Consider the following 24,436-nt stretch of genomic DNA (forward strand, 5'->3'; position numbering starts at 1 on the left):
CAGTAAAAACCATTTCAATTTTCTGAGAAAATGACATTTCATTGACTTTTTACCATTCAATATGTAGGAAAGCTGCGCGTATATGAAATCACAAATCAAATACCTTTATATTCTTTGATAGACATTTCTCAAACCTTCAGCAATATTTTTTATCATTTTTTCTGGGTTTTTTTTCAATAAACTTTTTGTCAAGGTGAATATCCCCTTTAAACTCATAATCAATTACGATCAGATTAATCTTTTTGGATGTGTTTATGGTTTATTACCGTAAATCAAAATTAACTCTGAAAGGCCGATTCCTGTCCAACCTAATTTCCATACCCCTTACAAAAGTGAGTTATGCTCATCCTAAAATTAATAATTTATCAACTGGGAGTTTAACTCTATGAGATTTCCATACATACAGATCATTCTCCAGAATCATATATAGCTTTAAATTGGCATTTAGTTTAAAATTTTTTTTAATTTCTTTTAAACGTAGTAATATGAAACCAACACATTGAACAAGGGCAGTCGACAGGTCGGGATACCTCATTCAATCATGCAATCAACACAAATAAAAGTCTTCAGCCAAATAACTTTTTTTTATCTATCATACAAGTAAAAAGAATTTAATTATCCATACAAAATATTCTGTAACTTGGTATCGCACAATGACCATTACAGACCAGTCAAACTAGCATTTAAGAGATTCAAATTGGACAAAATTATAAATTCACATGAATAATCGAGGATACAAACATATACAAGTGGTATCCACGCAGAAGTGACTGTATAGTGATGTATCAAGTAACTACAATTCATGATAAATTATGTACATCCGACCCCCTATATGTGGGATCCTTGTGACATTTTCTGTCTCTGATTTCTTGTTCTTTAGACAGTCTGTAATGTTCTCAAAGGACCATGACTTGGTCAGTTTTGGAAGTGAAGACTTGAGAAAAAGGGGGGGGGGGGGGGGCAGGCGGACGTACAAAATGGTTGATCATTCTATGGAATTGCCTTAGTAACAAAACATACAATGGCCGGAAATAAAGTGACTTTCTGGTAGGCAAGGATGGAAATCTCTCCCCGAAGGTAGGGGGACGAGGGGTTGGAAAATTTTACAAGCAAAAAAAAAAGGTTATCACCCAAAAAGTAAGGTCATCTCATAAAAAATACATGTTTTATTTCGATTTTAAATAATGTATTTCTTTCCTATCTTAAAAGACCAAAAATAGTAGGGGGACATTTGAGAATGATGGTAGGCGCAGGGATTTCCCTTACAAACTTATTGTCCGTGGATAACAAAGATATACAGGGATCATTTCATGAAACAGAAAGTCAGTCAATATCACTGACTATTGTTATAAGCTGGTGAAATCCTGGCATCTGATTGGCTGAGAAGCAGCTGATCAGTAAAAACAACTGAATAGACTACTCATGAAATGCTCCCCTGCAGGAGTAACCATGGCAATTGCCATAAAATGGACAAAGTTACCATAGTCGTACGGGCCCCTGGGGTAAGTGGTGGATGACTGGTAATTTCACCAACCCAATCTACTTGACTGCTCCTGTGCAGATATACATCAGTATCTACTCTATAAAATAAATGAGATCTTGCTCATGAACTATACATATAATTCATTTCTTTGCCAATTTATTTCTTAACCAGTGTTCTAAATCTCTGAGCATTCATACAATTCAAATTGGTATGGAAACAAAACCTTATAAATTTGGTATCTTTTCACAGGTTGCACGGTTCCATTTATGTACATTGACAGTCAATAAAAAAATCAAAGAGTACCAACAGGGAAATAACAATTTTCAATGTATAATAAATGTACAGGTTTAAAGGGGAAGTTCACCCTGACAAAAAGTTTATTGTAAAAATAGCAGAAAAAATAAGAAATATTGCCGAAGGTTTGAGAAAAAATCATCAAATAATTAAAAAGTTATTAGAATTTCAATTATTTGATTTGTGACGTCATATGCGAGCAGCATTCCTACATAGCGAATGGTAAAAAATCAATGAAATGTAATTTTCTCAGAAAATTGAAAATGGTTTTCATTGTAACTTTTGTATATCAAGAGACAAATCGTTTCACACCTGATCATGAAAAGAAAACAAAATTAAGTCATCAGGAACCATACAAAATTTGAAATTCATACATTTTATATTACATAACACATGGGGCAGCTGCTCGTTTATGACGTCACAAATCCAAAATTTTGAACTCTAATAACTTTCTTACTCTTTAACGGATTTTCCTCAAACCTTCACCAATATTTTTTACTATTTTTTCTGCTATTTTTACAACAAAGTTTTCTTCAGGGTGAACTTCCCCTTTAACAAAAATATAATGATAAACAATGATGATGTTGATGATGCTATGTACATATTAAGCACTCGTATCCACTCTGCTGAGAGCTCATGTTGCAAATTATCAATATTATCTAGGCACAGCACATATCAAATGTACATGTAAACATTATAACAAATCTTTACGACAAGCAAACCTACGCCCCCATGTAAATCTAGTGTATCTGCACCGTACATTCAAATAAATATCAAAATGTGTATTCCCAGAGGTAACTAAGTGTATGTGACTCATCTATCAAATATGAGGTATATATATCTATATATATTATTTACAAATACAGATCAGATTACATTGATAATTTGGCACTTGGTTCTGACTTCATAAAAATTATTTTCTCACGAATTCAATCACAAGGATATACCGGTATTTCACCACATATACAATTATATATAACATGCATTGAGAGGGTTTTCCTGTAGTGGAATTGGTTTAAAAACAAATATGAAAGACACTTGAAAAAAAAATGTATAGATTAAATTATCTGATATTTCGGGATAAGCCCTATGTCACAGAGCTTTATCATAGGGCTATGCAAATAAAGGTCTTCGACAAAGTGCTTTGCCCACAATATCAGAAAATTTAGTCTGTATGGCTTTTTTTTCGCAACTGTCTTTCACATTACTAAATCACATGTAAATCTAGATATGATGAAATGAAATGATGGTTCGGTATGATGCACACAAAACATGATCTGGACTTGATTATCACATTGAAAAGATTGAAACAAAATAAGTGTCTTGGTTCAACGTATATTGTAACAATTCCTCACAGAAAATCCAGGTTGTCGATACGGAATGCGAATAGTGCCATCCACTGACAAAAGGAAGCAACTTCGTGAAATGAGTACGAGGAAAATGTTTCGTTGTTGTATGCGGAGATATAATACTTGCTTTTGAAACGCCTATATTCCAGGCATTGGGGGCTTTTTGGTTCCTATTTTCAAGAACCATGTGGAACATACAGAAAATATCCCAAATCAAGGAAAAATCCAATCTGGTGGGAACTTCATAAAGCTGTTCGTAAAGTTACACACAACTTGTTCTTAGGTAAATCAATTATATAGGATTATCACATAGCACAAGAAAGGATCACCAGTCGTGCGTAAAGTCATTTGTAATATGAACAGCTTTATGAAACACCCACCTGATAAAAAAATCAGAGTTGCTTCCTTTTCTCATTCGACCGCATACTGGTTAATATGTACTTTTCTTAACATTCTTGGAAGGGTTTTACACTTGAAGGATACACATCACAAGATATTAGCATCAGTACACAAATAAATCTCATAATTTTCATGAAAAAGAAAGAAAAACATGAACGGTGCGAGTCAGTTTAGACATTCTATGGTTAAACAAAATTCAAACAACATGTTTTGTTATCTATCTGAGCAGATAGAGAGGGCGAGAGAAAGAGAGAGAAGATTAACCAGAGTTATAGCAGGATGCTGCTTAGACTGGCCATTTTTACAGCCCATATACCAAAGGAACTTTTCTGAAGCTCAATAGTTATACTGACATAGCATCCGGCTATATAGCCTTGCGTGACATTCGTGTGGTACTACTCTTACAAGCAACCTACTCCAAAATCAAACATGAAAATCTTATTCCACCTAAGTAGCCAAAGAACAGTGGAGCATTCCATGAAATAGTAATTTACACCGACTTAAATGGCTACTGACATCCTTGCATCTATTATTAGTTCAGAGCAAAATATGGAAAATCAGACTATTTTCATGAATTGCTCCCTAGGTCACAGATTTATACACTTTACTCATTTTTTAGACTGAGTTTTTTTTTGTATTTGAAAAAAAAAGGATAAGACAAATTTCCTCTTGGAATGTTAAAGAGTTTCCTCTTGTCAAAAAGTATGTCACTCTTTGCTACAGGAAAAAAAATCAGGAATGTTATGTATGTTGGAATGTGGTGTGCAGCCTAACGGCTGTAACAAAGTCTCATACTTCATTTCATCAATATAAATTCAACATGCAACATACAAGGCTGGGATTCACATCAGATAAAAATTAATGACATAGGACGTTAAATGGAGGCCCTATTCGTATAAGAGTAGGGGGAAACCCTGGTGTAGTGGTCCACCTGCATTCCCCCCAATCAGTTATATCAGGAGGAGAGTGATTTAGTTCGCTTTTCGCCACCCAGGCACAGGTGACACCAAACAAATAATAATATAATAAAATTTCATTCAAATTTAAATTCGGAACCAGTTTTATTAGAAATGGTAAAAACTTGTAACCTTTTTCAGCTGAGGATATTCCTACTAATAACAAAGATCTGGAAACGTGGTTCAGAGGTAACGTCCCCTGCCTCATAAATGGAAGGACGTGGGTTCAATCCCAGGCTGAGTAATGTTGGCAAATTAAAATGGAGAGGGGTAACGATAATATGCTATAAGAAAATATTTTTTCTTCCACAATCAAGAAATAAAACCCGTTTTTGGAAAGTTCCAGACTCGCAAGCGATAAGGTTTATCGCTAATCAGAACTGCAATGCATTATGGGATCGAAAAGCTAGCTCTGCGCACGCACACTGTCCTTCGTGAGCGGAGCTAGCTTGGTTGCCTCCTTTTCGATCCCATAAAGCATTGCGGTTCTGATTTGGGACAAGTCTACCAGATGGACTACAGAAGGTATACACATTTGTGCAGAACAGAACCACCCCATTTCCTAGGACAACACGCTCTTTAAATATTACCCCTTTTTGGAAAGTTCCAAACTCGCAAGCGATAATGCCGAGTCTACCAGATGGATTAAAGAGGCTATACACATCTGTGCGGTACGGGACCATCCCATCCCCTAGGACAACATGCTCTTTCCTACACATACAATGATTTAAATCCCATTCTAACACTTCATCATGCTGCCCAAGCAACATCCGCAGCTACGGCAAAGGTCTGACGAAGCTTGCAGCCTCGCAAGTGAAAGCTAACCAATACAGGTGAAATTTCTTGATAATCGATGAAAGAACAGTTTCTCATGTCTATCCGATGGATCTTTTTAGGGAAATAATATATGTTATGCAGTGCCCGCTTGAAGACTAGCTAAATAGCTGAAGAGGCTACCCTAGGCAAATAACGTAGCGTCAAGGCAGAAGCGCCCTTATGCAATGCCCTTGTGCGTTTCTGCATGCATGCAATGCACGTAAGTGTGGTGCTAAGGGCGTTCTTGCAACGACACAACGATATGAGAAGAGGACCCTGAAAATCCACTCATTGAACAATTGAAACAACCAACAAGGTAAAAACGTTCAAATATCATTTCATACCTCAAATTTCGACACTTTATCTATGGCATAATTGTGGCCCCCTCATTGTGGCCCAGTGAGGTCAGACTCCGGACTCTGAAACAGAGGGTTCTGGGTTCGAGTCCCAGCTGTGGCTTAACTTCCTTCAACAAGCATTTGATCCACAATGTGCTGCACTTATCTCGCAGGAACTTATTCCTTTCAACGCAGTGCGTATAAAATATGAAATGCTAAAGCCAGTGCATTTCTGTGGAGCACTTAGAGACTTCTGATAGAGTAAGAGTTAAGCAATATATAAGCAAGTATAATTATTACTACACTTCAGGGGCAACCTGAAAACATACCTGTATCAGAGTGCTTTTGACACTGACCTATTATTCAAACGTGTTTTATATGTAATTTGTTTTGTTTTTTTGTTGCTCTGCTCTGAATCACCTTGAGCATCTACTCAAGATGGAAAGTGCGCTATACAAATCTCATGTTTTAATATTATTATTATTGAAAAACTTTTTGGAGAATAAATAAATTCATTTCAATTCAACATTTAATAGTATATTTCATCACATATTTTTTAAAGAATGAAGGAAGTTCAATTTGGTCTTTTGCAAAACATTTTTCAGCTACAAGAGCATGGATGAGAGTAACCAAAGATAAACAGAGCTGAAAAACCGCTCTATAAACTTTGCCATAATGTTTACTTTTATAGAATAATTCACAAAATGATTAAAGTAAAAAAAATAAACAAAAAACATAAATAAAAGAAAGCTGAACTCCCACACTTCCTCTATAGGGTTCAGGTGAGGTATGTCATCTGCAGCCTATCTATTATTATGTATAATAATCATAAAGAAACAAGAAAAAAATTCAAATATCTCCATAATTTCATCTTGCGATCTGACGGGTATCTTTGTAGAGCAGAAGGTAAGGAGTAGCAGCCGAGTCGTTGCCCTGCAGAGGATTCACCAGGGATTCAAACTCCTCGTCGGACAGGACCTGAACTCTGTCATCGTCAAACTTAGCCCAGGACTCCTTCATGGGACACTGATCTTGGGCTCCGGAGTCGGCATCACAAGATTGGGATTCTGCGAAAAGAAGCAGAGAGAAGAGCGATCATTTGATGGTATTACACAGTGCAGGGTCCAGGGGTGGTATTCTGGAACACTGACATAACTTTTGTCAAAAAATGTTGTCATTTCTCTCCGAGATGTGACACCGCTATGATCGTCACAAAATCGGTATTCTGAACATTGTGTTTTCCCTGTCATATCTCTCAAAGGTCCCACCAATCTTTTCGGAAGGAAACCAATCAAAATCGTCGTTAGTTCCCACTGGGAGCCCTTCTAGCCAATAGGAAGGCCCCAGAGTACCGATTTTTTCATATCTCTGAGAAAAGATAAAATATGGAGAAAAGACAATGTTCAGAATACTGCCCCAGGGTTCAAATTCCACTAAAGCACTTGTTCTTTGGCAAGGCATTTATCTACACTTTCCACACCCCACCCAGGTGTAGTTGATGGGTACCTGGTGAGAAGGAAACCCCCTTGAGGCTTGAACACCTGATCAAGGTAGCCATGCTTAAGTCAGAGTAATAGTATGCAGCATGTTATAATCATATTCATTATTCTCACAGGACTTCTTAAAGGTCAAGTCCACTTCAAAAAAATGTTGATTTGAATCAATATAGAAAAATCAGACAAGCACAATGCTGAAAATTTCATCAAATTCGGATGTAAAATAAGAGCATTATGACATTTCAAAGTTTCGCTTATTTTTAACAAAATAGTTATATGAACAAGCCAGTTGCATCCAAATGAGAGAATCGATGATGTCACTCACTCACTATTTCTTTTGTATTTTATTATATGAAATATGAAATATTTTTATTTTCTCGTCATTGTCATGTGAAATGAAGTTTCATTCCTCCCTGAACACATGGAATTGCATTTTTTTAAACATTTTGTGCTTCAGGCAAGGAGGTCCCAATCGTCAAATTCATAAAAATTGAAATATTGTATAATTCAAACAATAAACAAGTGGAATGCCTCTGGCCGTCTCACCTGCATCACGCGGTTCAATATAGCAGCAGTGCTGACTTTGAATACTACTCTAACTCGCACAAGATGTTCAGCGATACATGGTTACTCTTATGTCCACTTTTTATGAACTAGACCAATAAACTTACAGAGATATGATGGTTATTCAACAAAAACCCCAACATGGCCAAAGTTCATTGACCTTACATGACCTGTGACCTTGATCATGTGACCTGAAACTCGCACAGGATGTTCAGTGATACTTGATTACTCTTATGTACAAGTTTCATGAATCAGATCCATAAACTTTCAAAGTTATGATGGTAATTCAACAGATACACCCAGTTCGGCCAAAGTTCATTGACCTTTGACCTTGGTCATGTGACCTGAAACGCGCACAGGATGTTCAGAGATACTTGATTACTATAATGTCCAAGTTTAAAGAACTAGACCAATAAACTTTCAAAGTTATGATGGTAATTCAACAGATACCCCCATTCGGCCAAAGTTCATTGACCCTAAATGACCTTTGACCTTAATCATGAGACCTGAAACTTGCACAAAATGTTCAGTGATGCTTGATTACTATTATGTCCAAGTTTCATGAATCAGATCCATAAACTTTCAAAGTTATGATGGGAATTCAACAGATATCTGCAATTCGGCCAAAGTTCATTGACCCTAAATGACCTTTGACCTTGGTCATGTGACGTGAAACTCGTGCAGGATGTTCAGCGATACTTGATTAACCTTATGTCCAAGTTTCATGAACTAGGTCCATATATTTTCTAAGTTATGATGACATTTCAAAAACTTAACCTCAGGTTAAGATTTCGATGTTGATCCCTCCAACATGGTCTAAGTTCATTGACCCTAAATGACCTTTGACCTTGGTCATGTGACATGAAACTCTAATAGGATGTTCAGTAATACTTGATTAACCTTATGGCCAAGTTTTATTAACTAGGTCCATATACTTTCTAAGTTATGACGTCATTTCAAAAACTTAACCTCAGGTTAAGATTTGATGTTGACGCCGCCGCCGCCGTCGGAAAAGCGGCGCCTATAGTCTCACTCTGCTTCGCAGGTGAGACAAAAACAAAAGAAATAGTGAGTGAGCGACATCATCGGCTCTCTCATTTTGATGTAACTGGCTCGTTCATATAACTAACTTTAACGAAACTTTAAAATACCATAACTTTCTTATTTTACATCCGATTTTGATGAAATTTTCAGTGTTATGCTTGTTGAATTTTTCTCTATTTATTCAAATCAAGTTCTCATTGGGGTGGACGTGTCCTTTAAAAGGATATTAGCATGGCAATGCATTGACTCACATTTTGCCGCACTCATTGAACACAGCACAAAACTTGTTTCTACATCCTTTCCAAGTAAATCATACTATGCTCAGAATTTCTCATAAAAACAGTAAATTGCCAATTCGTCTAATGCCAACTCGGCCACTCACCACACGGTCTTCCTTCATTTAGTCCAATGACATTCCATCCATCAACATTTCGTCTCACAACCATTTGGTCCAATAAACATTTGGTCCAATTATCACTTTGTCTAATCACCAGTTCGTATTCTGAAGTCGGGTTTAATTTAAGTTAAAGTCAGGTTTAAAGTTGTGGTTAAAGTATGGACAGCCAATTGTTGAATAAATCACTAACAGTAGAGATATCATATTTGAGCTCACTTGGCTCTCAAATCATTCATAATTATCTAGAAAGTACAAATAGTTAATTGTCTTCACCATCGATGAATCAGGAAGGAGCACAGTAAACATAAGAAACATACCACTTAATAAAATTTTTGACACCTTTGGCTTGCCATAATTTTAGCAGAGTTGGACCATGGTCTAAGTTAAACCTGACTTCAGAATACAAACCTTAGTCTAACTAGACCAAATCGTACATGGACTAAATGGCTATTGGACCAACTGGTTATTAGACGAAATGGTGAGTGAACGAAAGAGCAATTACCATGTGGATACTGGACGAACTGATGGCATACAAAATGATAGTAGACGAGTTGCTATTGGACGAATTGGCAGTGGACCAAATGAAAATAAACCAGTAAATCTAGTTTGTATGAACATTTAAAGGGGAAGTTCACCCTGACAAAAAGTTTATTGTAAAAATAGCAGAAAAAATAATGAAAAATATTGCCGAAGGTTTGAGAAAAATTCATCAAATTAAAAAGTTATTAGAATTTCAATTATTTGATTTGTGACGTAATATGCGAGCAGCATTCCTACATAGCGAATGGTAAAAAATCAATGAAATGTCATTTTCTCAGAAAATTGAAAATGGTTTTCACTGTAACTTTTGTACATCAATAGACAAATTGTTTCACACCCGATCATGAAAAGAAAACAAAATTAAGTCATCAGGAACCATACAAAATTTAAAATTCATACATTTTATATTACATAACACATGGGGCAGCTGCTCGTTTATGACGTCACACTTCCAAAATTTTGAACTCTAATAACTTTCTTACTCTTTAACAGATTTTCCTCAAACCTTCACCAATATTTTTACTATTTTTTCTGCTATTTTTACAACAAAGTTTTCTTCAGGGTGAACTTCCCCTTTAACTGACCTGCATTTTTTTGAGGTACCCGAGCATAGGCGATGTAATGACCGCTGGAGCTAGATGACCCACTGTGAGCGACCACTGCACAGAGCTCATAGGGCGTGTTCCTCTGCTGACAAGATCCAGAACACCACTTGGCTAGACTCAGGGTCAACGGGATGGCCAGATGGTCGTTGACCTTTGACACGGATCCTCCAGGAGAGAAACTGTTGAAAAAAAGATAAATCAAGTGTCACCATTACCTTTAAATATTAACTATACTTGGTTATAAGGGATATAACTTCTATATTTACTTGGCATAATGGCAAAAAATGCCTCTTCACGACCTAAGGGAACCCGGTGGCCCCTGATCAAAGGCAATGGAATTAAAGAATATTGTATTGAATTGGATGAAAGATTGATGGCATGACACTCATTATCTTGTGTAATAATAATAATACTAACAATATTGTATTTATATATAGCCCTTGATATCAAGATCTCTAAGCACTTTACATGGATTAACTAGATGACTTATTCATTACATATACTGTACATTAATTACAATTATTCTCCATTTTTATACTTCCATTAAGTATACATTACATGATATATCATTACAAGGTAGCATACTATCAAATTTAACTACATCACTGAACTATATCAATTACAACAATGAATACTACAACAATGAAAATGGAATAGATAGATGCAATTTTCCTAAAGCCTGGCTGGAATGCAAGGCCTCTGCATTAGTCTGCGTAATGACATTGTATGAACTTGCTTCCTTTCCTTTTGTTGTGCTTGTCTGCTTTCCAGCTAAATCCAAGCTAAAAACACAAAGGCCCAAATTCACAAAGGTGGTTTCGAAAACCCACGGTTGAGTCCATGGTTTATGTAAATTTCCTGTATAACATACGCTTATTTTACCACGTATATTAAAAAATGCTCAATGCTGATGCGCGCTTTTGTCACAGGCTCACAGCGCACCACATTGGTGCCCGTTGCCGTTTTTATTTACGCTATTTTATTGAAGAGTCCACTCTTTAAACAGTGGACTCATGAATAAAATAGCGTATATAACCATGGTTGCACAATGTGACAAAAGCATGCATCAGCATTGGACAGTTTTTATACACACGCCCGATACATGCCAAATTAAGTGTTATTTATTCAGGAAATCTGCACAAACCATGGATTTAACCGTGGGTTTTCAAAATCACCTTTGTGGATTTGGGCCAATAGGTGTAAACCAGGCTTAAGAGCCAAACGTACCGGTTGATGAAAGCACTGAATAGACGAAAGATTGATGGCATTACACTCATTATCTTGTGTACCGTAAGTAACGGTGTATTAACCGCACCTTTTTCTCGGCGGGGCAGAAGCAAAAGTCGGGGGTGCGGTTTATACACGGTGACGGGTCTGAGCCAGCCCGCCGTAACCCCTCCCGTACATGTACGATGTCTGCCAGTTCACAACACATCGAGTGGCCGGGCGTAGCCGCCCAGGCAATGTCGTTTAGAAGGGTATGAGCCGCGGGTAATGGGAAGCGATTATTGCAATATTAATTAAATGTTGTCCATAACAAACGCACCCACCTTCATGACACTAATTTTGACTTTATTCTCGATTCAAAGTAGTGAAGTTCCCTGGCGAATTTAAAGAGACGCCAAGCATACTCGGTAATATTTTGTCACCGCTGAGCGAGAGTTGAGTGAGCTTAGAGATTGCGTTGTAATGTGGTTATAGTGCGACTTAAGCTGGCGCTATTCAAAGTCCCGTTTCGCGCCAGCTTGTTTTTTTTCCTTCCTGTTTGCTTTTCACAAGATACCATGTAAACCACGCACGAGAGAGACGGCAAGAAGCCGTAAAAAACAAATGGAAAAAATGCCAATTTCTTTGTTTCTTGAACCTTCCTATAATCCCGTATCCAAAATTCATGCTAAGACATCAAATTTCTGAAAGTGATTGTGAGATTGTGATGCAAGAAATGTGAATGTTTCTTCCTCCTACGCTGGGCCTGAGAAAGACACAGATCATAATTTGATAAGATGAACTAGCATGACTTGTACTGTATCGTAGTTTGCAATGTAATGGCAGTGCTGTGTGTGTACACTGTGACTGTGAGGTGAGCGAGTGTGTAAGTGTGTAAGTTGCCAATATTGTCGGGACCGTTCTTTCTTTCTAACATTTGTAGATGAATTGATCAAGAACAGCATATATCTGCATACCGGTAATCTCTTTGGATACTTTGAAATCTAAAAAAACTTAGATTTTGTTTCTTCGTACCTCAAATATGCATGTAAATGTGAGAAGATTTTTTTTTTTTTTTTTAGTCCAAAGTTGGGGGTGCGGTTAATACACGGGTGCGGTTAATACACCGTTACTTACGGTAATTTACTTAAAAGCCTGGCTAGAATGCATGACTTCTGCATTATGGCCACTGCACACCTTACCTGGTCGCCGACTGGCTTGCGACTGAGTGTGGGGAAATGTGATGTCACAGCTCTTGTCAGCTTGAGAGTCGCAGATCGGTCAAAGACAAGTCGCAAGGAAAATCGGAAGGATTTGACATGTCGAATCCTTATGACTGGATCGCAAGCTCAATCCAACTTCCAGCCAATCTGACAGCAGAGTTGCATGACACGTATATGATAAACAACGCGCATACGCAGTAGTAAGCACACTTTCTCAGTTGCGATGGCAAAAAACAAAAAGCGCATGCGTGAGTCGCAGATCGGATGGCAAGGTGTGCGGTGTCGAGGCTTATGACCACCTTGCGATTCATCTCCCCTCACTCAGTCGCAGACCAGTCGGGTCATAAGGTGTCTGCATGGTGACATTGTATGCTTTCGGGCGAGACGCAGCGAAATCCAAGCTAAAAACGTAAAGGTGTTAGCCAGGCTCTAAAGCCAAACGTACCAGTTGATGAAAGCACTGAATCTCTTCAGCTGGATGATAAGCACACCGGGTAGCCTCCCAAAGAGAACAGATCTCTCGGCTTCGGTCAGATGAAAACAATGCTCACAGAAGTACTTGTTATCATCCGTCAGTCTCTCAACACTGGTGAACTCGGACAACGCCCAGCTCAGAGACAGGTTACGAGGGTTGACATCTAAATTCAAGAAAACAGACCAATCGGACGAGCTGATGAAGCACACAGGATTTGATGACATAGAGCTTACTCTGATAATCAATTTGCAAAGTCTCAAAAAACATCAAAAAATATATGTAACTTATCAATTTGGGGAGGTAATATGGTTAAAAATCTATTGCATAGCTTAGACATAGGTTATGAGGGTTAACATTTGGATTTAAAAAAAAACAAAAACAATCAGAAGAGCTGATAAAGCACCAAGGGGTTCGATGGCAAAGAGTTATTCTGAGAATCATTTAATAAGTTTTTATAAGCATAACAAGAAATATCCCATATATTTTTTGTACTGATTAAAATTCATTCCAGAAATCAACAGAAATGAAAGAAATAGAACATGTATGATAGGACATTCAAATACTTTGAATATATATTCTTGGAATTATATAATAAATCGTAAAGCATAGGAAATATCTTTTTTTTTTTAAATGTAAACAAATCTAATTTGAAGCACCGTGGTGTAGCGGTTCTGACCCTCGCCTTGTAATCAGAGGGTCGTGTGTTCGAATCCCACCATGGCCTAGCGCCCTTTGGCAAGGCGTCAATCCACACTTTGCCACTCTCACCCAGGTGCTAATTGGGTACCGGTACGAAACAACCATCATTGTGGTTGGTTTAGCAAGTTTGCGCCTAACAGGCTGCTTGGAATGCTATGAATCCAGTGACCGGGTAATAATAATTGTGAAGCGCTTTGAACAGTCGTCGATTGATAAAGCGCTATATAAATGCCAATTATTATTATTATTACATACTAATTTGTGTTTTTTCAAACCAGCATTTACTGACTTTAAACATAAATCAATTGACATCATACAAATCTTACAGAAAGGCCTAAAATTTTCAGGACAAGGCAATTTTTTTAAGAGGGCATATTTATTTATTTATTACAGCACAAAAGGGAAACAAAAAAAAGGGCACCAGAAATTGCCGATAAGAGGGTTATTTAGGCCAATTACTATGGCATCCATGGCCACAGGGGCCTTACCTGGGGCATGTTCTCCTTGTTCTTCTTCACTAGTGAAGGCAGGGATACTCTGAACTGGAACGCTGACATCCTGGAAATCTTCCCTCTTCTCCGAGCAGGATTCACACTCCAGGCAGCGTGTCTGGAGTACAAGGGTACCCTGAAAGAGCCTCTCGATCACCTTCATCTCACCCAGCAAAGGCGCAACACCTGCACTCTCCACTGCCCCACCCTGGTCTCCAACTCCTTCCACCACTGCTGTTTGGGCGCAGTTGGTCGTTGGTGGCTCGGGGACGGTACATTCTTCCAGCTTTGTTGACGTTTCCTTGTCTTGGGTGGCTGGTGGTGAATGCTCTCCTTGCAGTCTTTCGACTGTCTCCGAATCATCCTCCACTTTCGGAGAAGCTTTGGGTGTATCCACAGACTTATCAGGGTCATTGGAGTTATTAGCGGTCACATTCCTGGAAGCAAATATTCCAACTTCACGCGCTTCCTTCGAAGCCTCGGCCAAATCAAGTTCAGCACCATGATGGTGAGATGCATCATCTGGTGTACGTTGTTCAACCGGTGGTGCTTTGTCTTTCTTGACGATGCCAAACTTGCCCAGGGAATATTGCTGCAATGCAAGGCGACCGATCCCAAGACGCTTCTTCTTACAGCTTCCGCCGTCTCCCGATCCATTCGTCTCCGGAAGGCTACCATTCATCCCATTGCACTCTATCCCTGATAAGTGTCCGTTGGTCAAGGCGCTCTTCCTCCCCCCTCGTCTCCGCACAGAGTCATTACTTGGGGAAATCCCTCCGTGGTGACCCACGACCACCCTGTTGACTGTCTCAGACTTTTTCAGAGTGCCTGTGATGTTACCATTGCATAGTTTAATGTGTTCAACATTTCCATCACTATACCCATTAGGATGATCACCAATGCCGTTGTCCTGGTGAGTCACAAGAGTATCATTACCAAGCCCTTTATAATCCAACTTCTTTTCACTCAATGTCTTTTCGCTCCTAGGCCTACCTCCACCGAGGGGTCTACCTCCTCCCAACAGTCTTCCAGACTCTTTCTCCGTCAAACCATCACCAGCTCCGCCCATATCAAGCTTTCTCACAGCTTTCAGGCAGGTTCCCGAAGGTACATCCATGACCGCAGCCTGATTAGTCTGGTTCTCTTTGTTATCCTGGAGGTCACCAAGTCGCTGGCAAGCCTCTTGGACGTTACTGAGGATGCAACAGAGAAGCTCCTGGGCATCATGCTGTAGATAGCCTTTGAACATTGAGTTCAATTCCCTAAAAAAATAAAAGCGTATTTTAAGACTTATTGTCCCTACACCCCTTGAACACAGGTTGGAAACATCAGTAATGGCAATTCAAACAAACTGTATTCTTTCTCTATAAAAAATCACTAAAAAAAAATGCATTTGATTAGACACTGCAATATCAAGGCGTAACTTATGACAGGAACAGAAACAGGAAGGCACGTAAAATGTTTAGTCAAAATTATAAGAGATAAAATTTATCCATTCAACAAGAGTCCAGTCGGACTAAAGTTGTATGTCCATTCCTAGTTGTACAGTATGTGATCTATCACCACTTTGTTCAGATTAAGGGAGCAATGGGTACAATTGGAGCTTCCTGAAAAGTGTTCAAAGTATTATTTTTCTTCTGGCATTTACTGGAGGAACTGTACTTCTCAGCCAAGCAATATCAAGGAAGGCTGTCCGATCCGACAACTTGTAGGAAAAAAACCATGATAGTTACTATTATGGTATCTTTGCCACCCAGTGGTAACTACCATGGAAACAACGCTGAACAGCTAATCAAAATCAAAGATTTCATAATGGGGCCCAGGATGATCATCAATGCGATTATTCTTCAAAATACTAATGAATGTTCTCAATCCTGCTTATGTTGCCATTGGCCAATAGAAAGCAGCAATATGTCGACCTGCACTTGCAACAAAGTTGCTGAGCTCAGGGCTTTTGGTAGGACATAAAGCTTGAAATACCCACAATGATAATGCACGCTACACTACATCAGTCAAATAAACCTAACCATCCCATTTTCTAAACCTAAACATCAATTTGCAAGAATGACAAGACTGCATTGTGAATTCCTTATCAAGCTTTGTCTATTAAACCATGGTCAAAGGCTGCTGAAATATTCTCAAGATGAACATTTTGATTATGATACGAACGGCTTGAGAATTCTTATCGGTTCAACAGGAACTTTAAAACTAGTGTTTTCAATATCTTTATTTGTCAGTATGTGTGTTCCCATTTTTTGTTCTGAAAGAAAATTTTTTATCAGTCCATCCTTAATTCGGCTGACCCATTTTATAAAAATCTGATCGATACAATCAATACTATGAATAATATTAGGGAGATTTTGCAACCACTATTTTAACATTTAATGGAACATAGATAATCTTTTGTCATACGCCCTTCATAACAAAGCAGTCGTTGGAGAAAATTTGTGAATCCAAACAGCAGTGTTGTCTGTGACTCTAGACAAACAACACACTAGCAAGTTTTTTACAGCTCCGGAACTTACAGCGACCAAATGGGTGATTTCAAGTTCAGTGTTGACCTTTTGGTGTTGGTGTTGGGTCAATTTTTACACGATTATAACACCAAACATAAAATGAGGATTAATGTTGTAAGTTAGAGCAATTACGGGATCGGAGTTCGGTTCGGAAGTTTTGCTCCTAAAATCGGAATCGGTTCGGATATCGGATCGGAAGATATTCAAAAACAAAAAAATACATTAAAATTAGTATGTGGCCGGCGCGTGGACAAATGCGGCATGCTACACTGATGGCAGAATTTGTTTTGATCTCCGACAAAAGCGGAGGAAGAAGATGATGAGTTGTTTTGATCTCCGACATAATCGGAGGAAGGAAAATAAGATAATGACGTTCCAGCGCGCGACACTACCGCCGATCAACGATAGGCCTCTTCACTACAACATCGTGGTGATGGCGGAGGTAATCGTAAACTCTTAAAGGTCGCATGACCTCCCGAAAAAGAAGCATTATTATCCAGAGTTGTTTACCATGATATTCACCTTCTCTACAACATCATAGTGATGGCGGAGGTAATCGTAATCTCATAAAGGTCGCAGGACCTCCCGAAAAAGACGCATTATTATCAAGAGTTGTTTACCGTGATATTCACCTTCTCTACAACATCGTAGTGATGGCGGAGGTAATCGTAAACTCTTAAAGGTCGCATGACCTCCCGAAAAAGACGCATTATTATCAAGAGTTGTTTACCATGATATTCACCTTCTCTACAACATATTCGATGTTTTTTCGTTGTTTTTCTTCCTCCATTTTTGTCGGAGATCAAAACAAATTATCACCAATTATCATTATCGTTTTGTTCTTCCCCGATTATGTCGGAGATCAAAACAAATCATAATCTTCTTCTCTACCTGCCTTTCCGCTAATATCACAGATAAAAACAAATCGTAATTTTCTTCCCCTTTATCTTCTTTTCCTTCCACCGCTTTTGTCTGAGATCTAAACAAATCACCAGCGCATTTTGACGGCAAACATGTCGCCACGTGTTTTTTTTTTTTGTCTTGTTATGTTTTGGTTTTTCCGATCCGATTTTTTCCCCACTGGTCGAAAATCGGAGTTCGGAAAAATGTAGAAAAAAGGGGAAAATCGGATCGGATCGGGAATTGGAATAAAAATCGGTTACAGCATTAATGAGGATGGTCCCGAAAAGTCACTCACTAGTTGTTGAGATGTCAATAATGTGATCTGGATCAGTTTTACAAGCTCTGAATAAGTTTTGGAGCTAGGGAAAGCAACCAAAATTTCAACACTAACACCAACACCAAGGCCAACACAGAACTTGAAATCACCCACTGTCCCTGTTCACCAATTATCGTTAGAGACCTCTCAGTTGTTGATTGTGATTCTGATAGGCCCACGCTGTAGAATCCATCCCTGTTGCAATTATGAAAACTCGCTATTGCCACATTGTATGCATCAAATGTCGCGACTGGTGAGAAAATGTCAGAACCTATGCAGCACTGTTACATTGCGCGGGTTGTATTCTTGGTGCGCGTGCAGCCACAGTTCACCGTCGCTGCATTGGCCTTCTTGTTCGTCTTGCAGGTGCTTGTTGTCTTTCCTGCATTTAATTTTCACAAGAAACAAAATGGACTTAAAGGGGAAGTTCACCCTGAAGAAAACTTTGTTGTAAAAATAGCAGAAAAAATAGTGAAAAATATCGGTGAAGGTTTGAGAAAAATCTGTTAAAGAGTAAGAAAGTTATTAGAGTTCAAAGTTTTGGATTTGTGACGTCATAAACGAGCAGCTGCCCCATGTGTTATGTAATATAAAATGCATGAATTTCAAATTTTGTATGGTTCCTGATGTCTTAATTTTGTTTTCTTTTCATGATCGGGTGTGAAATGATTTGTCTATTGATATACAAAAGGTACAGTGAAAACCATTTTCAATTTTCTGAGAAAATGACATTTCATTAATTTTTTACCATTCGCTATGTAGGAATGCTGCTCGCATATGACGTCACAAATCAAATAATTGAAATTCTAATAACTTTTTAATTATTTGATGAATTTTTCTCAAACCTTCGGCAATATTTTTTATTATTTTTTCTGCTATTTTTACAATAAACGTTCTGTCAGGGTGAACTTCCCCTTTAATCTTTAATACTGCACTTTTCTTGTCCGAATAAATGGACCCATATGAAAAACAGCAAGTGCTGAAAGGGTGTTTCATCCCACAAGTGGTAAAAAAAAAAAAAAAAGCACGGCTGTTAAATACCAACATTCATGAAGGGTACAAGTACGTGCAAATTCTCATACTTAGGTTTAAAAAAGGTATTGCATGAAAGCTTAACCGGAAAAGGGGATGGAAATAATTCATGATGGATGCTAGGAAATATAGCAGGCAGGCAGGAATGCAATTTGCACAGTTTCTTAAAAGATTATTTATTGCTGAAGCAGTGTGGAGCATTTTGGCTTAGTGGATTAGTCTCTGGACTTTGAAACAGTGGGACATGGGTTTGAATCCAAGCAATGGCACATATTTCCCTCAGCAAGAAATTGATCAACAATGTGCTGCACTCAATCAAGATCAGGTCAACAGGGATCGTCAAGAGAGTAATTCTCAAAAGCTATAAGCACCGGAGTCGGTAGCCTAGTTCAACCAGGGTAATATAGGAGCACCTTAAACACCTAAAAAGGTGGATATGTGCACTAGGCAAATACCCTATAATATTGTTATTATAGAGGTTAAAATATGATATGAATTTGTTTATGAATACCTGATAGCTTCCAAGATTTCTTCAGGATACATAGCTAATTCCTGACCAGCTGGCATCATCTGCTTCAAGTAAGATTGCTCCTTCTCAGACATGGTGTTGAACAACTGACAAAAAAAGAAGAGAACACTTTACAACTAGGACTATCAATTCAAATATTCTTTACAACTTTCTACAAAAAGTGAAAAGCAAAAATGATTAGAATTAAAAATGATTAATGATTAGATTATGGGATATTGAAACACTTTTTTTTTTTAGAAAGGAGAGGTTTGAAGAATCTCTTTTGGGGGCACAGTATGGAATCTCATGCCTGAGTGGATGTCAAACTTCAAACCTGAGTTTCTGAATCTGTCCTGAAATTCTTCTCCCTGAATCATGTAGTGAAATTGATTTGCAAGATCAATTTTGGCAACCTATGCATCACTTTTAAGTAGAATCTACACTTTTAAATCACACCCAAAATAAAATTTACTTGGACTACTGATTGCGGTTTTTTCACTGGAAGGCAACACAAACAGAAATAGAGATGATCTAAAACTCACTTTATTCATTGCTTGAACCAATTTAAGCTGTCCTAAGAACTCAACTCTTCTCCGCCTACTCCTCTCATCCTCAACAGCAGTATCGTCCTTTTCTTCTTCATCTTTCTTCTGGAGTTTGTCTGAAACCAACCCGGAAAGTCTTGCCAGATTCTCGCTAAAGCTTGGACAATACCTGCCAAACCATCAAATGGAAACATCACAAGTATTCACTAAATCAGCATTTAGTATACACTTAAACAGTTTTGATTGTAAGTAGAAAAAGAAAATCACGAAGTTACAACAGCAATCTGGGCAAAGAAGGGGGGGGGGGGTACTGTAAGATTTTTTAAGCTTTATACATGTAATTCTTGATTTTTTCATTTTTCCTCCCTTTAGTTTAAATCTTTATTTTTGGCAGACATCTCTGCCAACAGATTCATGATGAGATACACCATAAAAACAGAGATTACATTAATGTGGAGGTTTACCATTCACCATGTGTAATATGAAGAAGGGAAAATAAACATGGGTAGAAAAATTGAAATTGAAAGACAAGAAAGGATGCAAATGAGGAAATCTATAGCATCCTTTCTCGTCTTTCCATTTCAATTTTTTTGCCTGTATTTCATTTCCCTTTTTCAATTAAACATGGTGAACCTTAGAGATTACATTATATTTTGTTAACACAGAGAAGAGAGATTCAGATCACATTCTCACTTCCCAACACCTGTTTGATTTGCAAAAAACTGTTACAATAAAATTCCCTCAATTTTCATTTAAATTTCTACATTTGCACGAAGCAGGTCAGTCTTTTAAAAATCAAGGATGTATATATACAAAGATCTATCTCTAAGGTACCTTACTTTTGTGCAAGGTTTTTGCTTCTGACCTTGGGCCCCCCTCCCCATTACAGGTCAAATAAAAAATTGCTACCATCGTACAAAAGGTATAAAGCAGAGCTTGTTTCTTCTTCCTGCAGTCTTTTGTTTTTTCTTCTTTCAAATTAAAGTGATTGGTTAACATTGGTTTGACTTTTAAAAAATCTGAGCTAGAAGGTCACACTTGTCACCTGTGTCTCTGATATGTTACAAAAATGAAGCCCAGAAAAAATTGCGTTCGAAAATAATTATTTAGTGCTTCAAAAATTGAAGTATAAAGTGACCGGAAACATCTTCTTAATTTCATCCCATACACTTACGAGTACTATTTAGGCGTCTACAAGACACCTATTTACAAAATCGGGGTTTGCCTTGTAGTTTTGGCTTTTCATTCTCAATAATGGTTGTTTTCAGGGTTTATTAGGTCTAATACATGCACTTGTACACATGTTTCATCTTGGTTTGAGAATTTTTTAAATCTGCTGCTCACAAAGTTAAACAATACCTTTAACTCTTCATTCTGCTTCAATTCCCTTAAAAAAAAACCCATTTGAATTGACGTTTTCAGGTTGTTTTAAAGAGGGAGTGAACTGTGTGTGGTCTCTCATTGACTGTGTGTTATAAATAAAAGGGTCTTAACATAATACATTCTCAGCTATCTACCTATACTACAGAGAATAAATTGACATATAATTGTATTTGTATGGAGAAACTAAAATGTTTTGAGAGGAGAAAGTAATTGTTCTGCTACTTGGTAATATGATTATTTATATAATATTGACTAGCCTTGAGGGGAACATCAAATATATTGCCAGCAAATGAATCATATTGGCCCGAGTCTTTAGACGAGGGCAATATGGGTCATTTAAGGGCAATATATTTGATGTTCCCCGAAAGAAGAGCTAGTCAATATTTTTATTATCATCCAAATCAGATATCTAGAGCAAAAATCATGATAATGGGGATATTTCTTTTAAAAATAGAGTTCTATTGTGTCATGTTAATATCGGTCTAGGCTCTGCACTTTACCATTATGACGTACTTGCAAGCGCTCGGATCCAGCGTTGTCTTTATTATGACGTATATTGTTGGTGCGCGGATCCTTGAAGCGTATCTCTTTATTATACGCATCCTAAAATGCCCGGATGTGAGACCAGGGAAAATACAAAGGTATATTTTGTGTCGTCTCTACATGCAAAGTAAATACGCGCATTGAGACCGAGCAAAATACAAACAATATACCTACCCTTCCCGATATTCAGAAAATGTAGGGCAATACGGTTTTGTAAATGACCAGCTCAGATGTCTGATACGGGTGATAATGCAGAATACATGTATTGAGTAATCGATTAGCATGATGATATTATTTCAATGGGTCTAATTACTAGACTACAGTACACTAGCATTATGGGTCAGGAAACTGGACATGTACGAGTAGTTGAGGATTCAAGATGGCGCTATTGGTTCGTATCTGCTTTAAATTTGAATGTGGCCTTTATAAGCAACTTCATGAGACGCTACCTTAGAACTTGCAGCACACTGTTGAGATAGCAGGTGTTGCCCAGGTTATGCAGACCGGTATACGGAGCTACGCTTATCATATACTCGCTTGGAATGGTGGACGATGGCGGTTCACTGTAAGTAGGTGCTACACCATCGGTTGCTTCATATCTGTAAAGAAATCAAGATAACGATAATTGAGGACGTTCCATAGTTATAATGAAATCCGTGTCATTTTCGCCAAATTTGTGCCAATGACTGGAAAACTCAGCCGACACTTGGAGCGGATTTCTCAATTGTGCACTTATTGTGATGTCAATGTGTATGACGTAAAATATGCACAGATAAGGATGTGTACAAACATAACTGGGGTACATCCTTATTAAAAAGTCAATGACGTTTGCCACTGAAAATTTATTTTATTCTATTATCATTATTCTTATTATTTTTTTTTGGGGGGGTAATAACAATAATCAAATTATTTTACAAAGAAAGCGTGTTTGCACTTACAAAATATTGTAATCAATTTTAAATAACACAAATAACTTGATACCAGGGGGGGTGTTTCACAAAGATTTAAGTACGACTTAAATCGCACTAAAATGCCAACACGTATGTAAAATGCAACGCGCAATCTACTTGATCAAAACGCAGTTGTGCGTCTCCTTTTGAAGGGTCTGACTAATGCAGTCATGCCTTTCATACCATGCACAACTTGACATATAAGTGCGACTCTAAGTCATACTTAAATCTTTGTGAAACAGCCCAGGTGTTTCATCAGTGATGCAGTCTTTAGAGGCTGGAAAAAGGGATATAATTAAAAACAAGTGGAATGCCTCTGGCCGTCTCACCTGCATCACGCGGTTCAATATAGCAGCAGTGCTGACTTTGAATACTACTCTAACTCGCACAAGATGTTCAGTGATACATGGTTACTCTTATGTCCACTTTTTATGAACTAGACCAATAAACTTACAGAGATATGATGGTTATTCAACAAAAAACCCCAACATGGCCACAGTTCATTGACCTTACATGACCTTTGACCTTGATCATGTGACCTGAAACTCGAACAGGATGTTCAGTGATACTTGATTACTCTTATGTACAAATTTCATGAATCAGATCCATAAACTTTCAAAGTTATGATGGTAATTCAACAGATACACCCAATTCGGCCAAAGTTCATTGACCTTTGACCTTGGTCATGTGACCTGAAACGCGCACAGGATGTTCAGTGATACTTGATTACTCTAATGTCCAAGTTTAATGAACTAGACCAATAAACTTTCAAAGTTATGATGGTAATTCAACAGATACCCCCGACTCGGCCAAAGTTCATTGACCCTAAATGACCTTTGACCTTAATCATGAGACCTGAAACTTGCACAAAATTTTCAGTGATGCTTGATTACTATTATGTCCAAGTTTCATGAATCAGATCCATAAACTTTCAAAGTTATGATGGGAATTCAACAGAAATCCCCGATTCGGCCAAAGTTCATTGACCCTAAATGACCTTTGACCTTGGTCATGTGACGTGAAACTCATGCAGGATGTTCAGTGATACTTGATTAACCTTATGTCCAAGTTTCATGAACTAGGTCCATATATTTTCTAAGTTATGATGACATTTCAAAAACTTAACCTCAGGTTAAGATTTCGATGTTGATTCCTCCAACATGGTCTAAGTTCATTGACCCTAAATGACCTTTGACCTTGGTCATGTGACATGAAACTCTAATAGGATGTTTAGTAATACTTGATTAACCTTATGGCCAAGTTTTATTAACTAGGTCCATATACTTTCTAAGTTATGACGTCATTTCAAAAACTTAACCTCAGGTTAAGATTTGATGTTGACGCCGCCGCCGCCACCGCCGCCAC

General features: G+C 37.9%; 1 protein-coding gene across 1 annotated transcript in view; it reads right to left on the reverse strand.

Moving 5' to 3' along the window:
• Positions 1-3,941: 3,941 nt before the first annotated feature.
• Positions 3,942-24,436, reverse strand: part of LOC121422328 (ubiquitin carboxyl-terminal hydrolase 1-like) — a 29,790-nt gene continuing 9,295 nt past the window's right edge. Inside the window, exons 3-9 of the mRNA XM_041617294.1 lie at positions 22,571-22,720; positions 20,193-20,364; positions 19,654-19,757; positions 14,373-15,637; positions 13,156-13,348; positions 10,261-10,460; positions 3,942-6,702 (exon numbers count right to left, since the gene is read on the reverse strand). Coding sequence (XP_041473228.1) covers positions 6,503-6,702; positions 10,261-10,460; positions 13,156-13,348; positions 14,373-15,637; positions 19,654-19,757; positions 20,193-20,364; positions 22,571-22,720 — 2,284 coding nt within the window. The 3' untranslated portion in view covers positions 3,942-6,502. The remainder of the gene's footprint in view (positions 6,703-10,260; positions 10,461-13,155; positions 13,349-14,372; positions 15,638-19,653; positions 19,758-20,192; positions 20,365-22,570; positions 22,721-24,436) is intronic.

Source organism: Lytechinus variegatus, chromosome 10 (genome assembly GCF_018143015.1).
Source record: "Lytechinus variegatus isolate NC3 chromosome 10, Lvar_3.0, whole genome shotgun sequence".
Lineage (NCBI taxonomy): Eukaryota > Metazoa > Echinodermata > Echinoidea > Temnopleuroida > Toxopneustidae > Lytechinus > Lytechinus variegatus.